Raw genomic sequence first — 6,461 nt, 5'->3', positions numbered from 1 at the left:
TAACAAAAAAGGGATGATAAAGTATATAGTAGTAGAAATGAAGGGAGAGTGTTACAGCAAATTGTTAGTTCCTCATACGGAAACTCAAATAATTGCCATAAAAATTAAAATTAAATTGAACTATTTAGAGACTTGAAATTTCTAGGGAGAATCCTATTCAATATGAGTGATTTTGCACTATTAAGTTTTTATCATTGGTTTGAGTTCAATCTTAAGGTGTTATGAAAATAGTATTTCACACTAAAAATAGGGGGACTTCATGTCCAATACAAATTTAATTTTAATGACAAGAAAAATAACTCACCAACTTAACCATCATAACATGCCACAATTAGCTAGAAAATATAAAAACTAACTATAAGCAATTAAAGCCATCATGTGCAATTTATATTGAGAAACATTGATATTAAAAATCTTTTTTAAATCTAAAAAATGGGTATAACTTATTGTAAAAACCATATCTAAATCTATTAAGATTTTTACTGTAAAAATTGTTGCAAATTGGTGAATAATATATTGAGCATTATGTCTATATTGAATAATATATTGATCACTATGTCTACAAAGATGAGTGGTAGAATTGAAATTTTGAAGAATGCCATCATTAGATGAAAATTATTGTCTCTTGTCAAACTTCACCTCATTTATTGATAGAACTATAAATTACATCTTGTTATTGATGAATAGAGAAAATGAACTGTTGCTAATATTGCAATTGTAATGGTCATATAAGATTGTATTTATAAAGTCAATCAAATGTATTTAAACAAGTTCTAAGTCTTATTACCCAATTGAGAAGTACAATTAAGTGCTTTATGTCTACATTAAACATGTTGAAGTCCATCATCTAATAAAAAATTGTGACAAAAGAAAGTTTATAAAACACTTAAAATTACAAACTATATTTGATGAAAAACTCCAAGATATTATCATATCTAATATAAAAAGCACACATATCCACATTTCTTTTATTTTTAAAAATATTTACATCCATATATATATATAAATCCATTCACTCTCCAATTTTATTGGATCAAGCACCTTTTATGTACATTCAAATAGATCAGCATTCCAATCCATTGAGCATTCTCTACCCTAATTGGAAGAGCTACATGCTTATGTATGAACATAGTAAACTTTACAATGGACTAATTGGAAGAGCTACATGCTTATGTATGAACATAGTAAACTTTACAATGGACGAATCTTCTACCACTTAGAGCGACATTGTACCATAACCATAACTTGAAATGTCTGTTTTATTTCATGACAGTTATATATTAATGTGAGATTCAACGTGCTTGCCGACGCATTAAGACCACAACGATGAGCGCGACACTCGAATTTCAACTTACTAACGTCTGTAAATTCATAAAATAATGGCAGTTAAACTCCTATGGATAAATGTACAGATGCAGAAAATATAAGCACAAAGTTTATGGTTAACCTAATTTACAAAAGCAAGAAGAAAACTGTGCAAAGAGGCCGGTAGGAAATCATTGAAGCTTTTAAAATTATTAGTTAAAATCTCTGTCGAATTTTATGATTTACAAATCTTTCAAGGTTTAATAATAGCTTACCTTAAAACATTGAATCGAATCTCTACTCAAATCTGGGCAAAGGAAAAAAGAAACATTTTAATTTATTCACCGATAACCATACTGCAAAACATTAAGAACTCAGCTAAAGTTTAGGACTTAATAATAGCTCACTTCAAACATTGAATCATAATTCTAATCCAATCTGTGCAGAGAAAGAGATAAAAAAAAATTATCTTTTAATTTATTGACAGGATGCAAAAACTATATGATAAAATAGAGATAACCTACTCTGAACAATAAAATTAAAAAACACTGGCTAATTTAGTTTACAACATCTGCTAAGTTTAATAAACTCATCTTAAAACACTGAATCAAAATTCTACTCAAATGTATGAAGAAAAAGATAGAAAATCTTTAAAGCTTTTAATCTATGCAAAGAATATTTCTCATAGAATTAAAATGACCATATTATAAAACCTAAACTGAACAAGCAAATAAAAATATGTGGCCAATTGTAAGGTTTTTTAACTTTTAAAGGTTTAATAAAGTCACCTGAATCTAATTTCTAGTCAAATCCGTGCGGTGAAATAGGATGCAAAGAATGTCTGATAATCTTATTTCGAATCAAATCTGGGCAGAAAAAAAAATCCTCTATTTTATTGACAGATAACTATACTGTAAAACCTAAATTTCTAACATCTGGACAAAATTAAAACCTACATTTTAAACATATGAGCAACAAAATTAAAAACTCACGCAAATTTTAAAGTTTACAATTGATTTAAGATTTAATAATAGGTCACCTTAAAACATCAAACCTGTGCAGAAAAAGATATATAAAATCTTCAAATCTTATAATTTATTGAGAGGATGCAAATAATATCTGATAAAACCTACACCACTAAAGTAAAAATTTCTGGTTAATTTTAATGTTTAATAAACTCATCTTAAAACAATGAATCAAAATTCTAATTAAATCTGTGCAGTGAAAGAGAGAAAATCTTAGATAATCTTTAAATCCTTCCATTTATCGACGGATGCAAAGAATATCTGATAAAATACGGATGACCATACTATAAAACCTAGATTTAAAAAACCAAAAACTGAATAAGGAAAGAAAAATATCTGACAAAATTTCAAGGTTTATAAGTTTTTAGGGTTTAGTAAACTCACCTTAAAATACTGAATCTAAATTCTAATCAAATCTATGCAGTGAAATAGGAAATAAAATTCAGGTAACCGTATTATAAAACCTAGATTTAGAACATCTGAACAACTAAACAAAACAAATAGTTCAGATAAATGTTGAGATTTACAAATTTTTAACTTGAACTTCTAATCAAATCTGTGTATAGAAAGAGAGAGAAAACCATTAAATCTTATGATCTGCAGGTAGGATGAAAAAAAACCTGACAAAATACAGATATCCATAGCATAAAACTTACTTTGAGAACATATGAACAACAAAAGAGAAAACTCGGGCAAAATTTTGAAGGTTAAATTTTTTTAGGGTTTGATAATAACTTACCTTAAAGAGTTAATCAAAGTTCTAATCAAAGTACGTATAAAACTTCTTAGATTTTAAGCAAAATTATGCTACTTTGCGTACCTCTTGATCTTTGTTGCCTGCTGCCGTTCTACATCCACTTCTTTTCCCTGTAGATCTCTCTTTTTGGAGTCCATGTTATCACATCCCGATCCCAAGTGAGCGTAGGATGAAGCATTGAGTGGGAAATTGAGCAGAGCTCTGGATCCTCTCATTCTGAAAGCGGCAGAGTCATATGCAATTGCAGCCGCCTCTGCAGTCTCAAAAGTGCCAAGCCAAACTCGAACCCCATGCTTTGAGGAATCCCTTATCTCCGCCGCATATTTCCCCCAAGGGCGGCGCCGCACTCCTATGTAATGCTTCTCTTTTGCAGTCTCTCTTATTATGCCGCTTTTTTCTACATTCTCATGAGTCATATGTTCTCCACCGACTGATGAAGTTATGGCTTCTTTGAAATCTGTGTTAATTTGAGCAGAGGGTGAAGTTGGTGGGGATGAATCGCCCAACAAATAGAGTGAGATCCGTTGGAGAGCTGTATTGAATTCCTCAGTTGTCATCGTAGAAAACTTGGTTAAGAATGAATTTGTTGGAGTTTACAAGTGTTGAATTTGGTGCAAAAATTTGAAGGTCACAAATTTTTTAGTGTATGATAATAACTCACCTTCAAAAATTGAATCAAAGTTCTAATCAAAATGCGAATGATTCTTTTCAAATTTTCAGCAAATAGAGTGTGATCTGCTGCGGAGCTGCATTATATTCCTCAGTTGTCATTCTAGAAAACTGGGTTTTGGTCACTCGAGGTGGCGGTGGTGGCTGCTTGAAATGGAAGAAGGGTTGAGAAGGGTTTCAAAGGAGGGCTAAAAACTCTACTTGTTGAAATGACAGAGGAAAGTGGTGATACCTAAGATTGCTTTCGAATTGTGTTTTGTTGAAATGAAAGCACGCTAAGAGCTATTCCGGGCCATTCTTAAAAAATTTCGATGGGTTTCCCTCCTTCATTTGTTTGTGATGCAGCTATGTCGGTGGAAGGCCTCTTTGGGTATCTTTGGAAAGTTTTCGACATTGACTGTGACGTAGATGTGAAAGGGTTGGAGTCATACACCTTATATCTGAAAATATCATTTAACTTAATTTTTTGTTATTTATGTACGTACTGTTTATTTGAGTATTAAAATTTGTAAAGAATATAGTTTTTGCAAATTGTAAAGAGTATCTAAAAAAATAAGAGTTGAAGATATTAGAGACTTAGATTCATTTACTTTAATATTTATCAATAGATACCGTAGAAAAAGGTTTGAACTCTTGACATGCTGATTTAAAATATTTTTAAAAGGTCAACTTGTAAAACCCCACTAATAGATGCATATAAAGGGTGTACCTCTTACATCATGTTAAGATATTTTCATAAAAGAAAAATATCATTTACTATTTAGATATGGATAAAATATAAACAAAATGTTAATAATTTGTATAAATTTTAAATAGTTTATTATTTTTTTAGCACCTATTCCTATTATAAATATGATTTGAACAGTTGATTGAGAGGTGAGTTGACACCTTTAATTTATATAAAGATACTAGAAACACACTCCTTTTATTTAATGATTTAAAACTTAATTGAGTTGAAAGGGGTGCAATAATATCATATAATATGAACATTTTTTTTTGCTAATTAATTTATTTAAATTTAACCAAGCTATCATACCTTGAACAATAACATCTCATTACAATATTTAAATTGTTCAAAAGCTATGTCTATTATTCTTTTACTTTACAATGAATTTGGTATACACAAGTATTGCAATAGTATTTTAAAAATACGATGGGCTTAATTTTGAAATAAATTGAACTATATTTTAATTATGAAAATGTAAAATTTAACCCCATTAAGTCAAACATGTTATTACTTTCTTTCAAATTACGCTTTTATTTGTTCAACATAATGCCTGTAAATATTTAGGAGAAGATGTCATGCTTCAAATAAAATAAAAAATTGTAGATGAAATTAGTGACACCTAAAATAAATATTTTGTCTGGATGAAAATTCTCTAAAATAAATTCCTCACTGCGTGGAATATGTGTAAGAGAGCTTTCTATTTATCCAATATGTGTTATCTATGTCTTACTGATGCAGAGACTACCTCTGACATTTTCTTTCTCCCATCAGGTTCTGTTTTGTGCTCTGGAATTTCAGTTGGGTTTTCCGGCGAATCTGTTTTACATTTGTACACTTAATGAAAAATCCCTTCTAACAATCAGGCCTTAAAGTACTTTCTCTAGTACTATATTTCCCAATTTATCTTTTCGGATTTAGAAGGAACATAATAATAGAATCTTTAGAGCAACTCTCCTTTCAACAAATATTGTCTTTCGAAAAGAATTCAAAGCCAACTTTGTGGCTAAGGAGAAACAAATATGCCAAGATTACAATTATAGGGTAGCTACTTCATGTAAAATTAAATTTGACATCCTAATGCTTTAACACCTATTAAGGATATTAGGGAAGGAGTTTCTTGGACTCTTCCTCATGGTTCTGTCAATGTTAAATTTTTATGAGGCGGCCAAGGGTAATCTTGGGCTATTTGAGTGTCGGGGAGTGATAAGGGATGAGAATGGTAGTTTCCTTCAACTGTGGCACTCCGCTTTGGTTTTCAGACCAACCACCTAGCTTAAGCCATAAAGGCCTATCATGGTTTATGCTAGGCTCACCTTCTAAATTGTTAGAATGTTTGTCTCAAAGGTGATTCAACAATATAACTCAATGTAACTACCATATAATTCTAGAATATTGGGATGAGCAACAGGAAAAGGACTACTATGTTTTCTGCTTGTTTTGAAGATGGGGGAGAGTCCAATGAGGATGACTTAGATGGAAGCATTGTTGCACAGATGCCTATTAGCTGCTCTGTGGCCTTTTTTGACTTCTATTGGGAGTATTCTACGATGCTTGAAGATTTTGGGAGGTCACCGCGTCTATTCTTGATGATGACAATGTTTGTTTGTGCGATTTACGAGCGGATTGTCCTCCTTTAATCTCTACTTTTATGTGTGTGGGGAAAGGTCAATGCTAAAAAATTTACTGCTGGTGTAGGTTTTTTTGCGTCCCCTTTCATTCTTTGATATCTATTTGTCATAAGTCATGTTGATGTGTGTTTTATGACCCGCCAAACAGTAGAACAAAATATCGAAATAACTTATCCTCTCTTGAATAAAGTCTTGTGTATGCTAAGATTGCTAGAAGATCATACAATGACTTCAAGGTTCTTTTAATGCCAGGTCTTGACTGTGGATAAAATTGGTGGTTGATGTGATTTGCTGATGATCACAAGGGGCCTTACGTGTTTATTCATATTCATTTCAAGCCATACTAGATG

At 31.2% G+C, this 6,461-nt stretch overlaps 1 protein-coding gene across 2 annotated transcripts; it reads right to left on the bottom strand.

The window, feature by feature from the left end:
* Nucleotides 1-934: 934 nt before the first annotated feature.
* Nucleotides 935-4,351, bottom strand: LOC149550967 (ethylene-responsive transcription factor 1A-like). 2 transcript variants are annotated; one of them, XM_089786519.1, is made up of 3 exons: nt 3,151-4,351; nt 1,581-1,612; nt 935-1,361 (listed from the first exon to the last, which is right to left on the bottom strand). In XM_089786519.1, the coding sequence occupies exons 1-2, from the start codon at nt 3,642-3,644 to the stop codon at nt 1,603-1,605; spliced, it is 504 nt and encodes a 167-aa protein (XP_089642645.1). In that variant the 5' UTR covers nt 3,645-4,351; the 3' UTR covers nt 935-1,361; nt 1,581-1,602. The 2 variants fall into 2 exon arrangements, with proteins under 2 accessions (XP_089642645.1, XP_089642646.1); XM_089786520.1 differs by lacking the exon at nt 1,581-1,612.
* Nucleotides 4,352-6,461: the final 2,110 nt, after the last annotated feature.

The sequence above is a fragment of the Cupressus sempervirens genome, chromosome 6, assembly GCF_028749045.1.
Source record: "Cupressus sempervirens isolate cs-2001-9-10 chromosome 6, ASM2874904v1, whole genome shotgun sequence".
NCBI lineage: Eukaryota > Viridiplantae > Streptophyta > Pinopsida > Cupressales > Cupressaceae > Cupressus > Cupressus sempervirens.
This window is presented reverse-complemented; position numbering and strand designations above follow the sequence as displayed.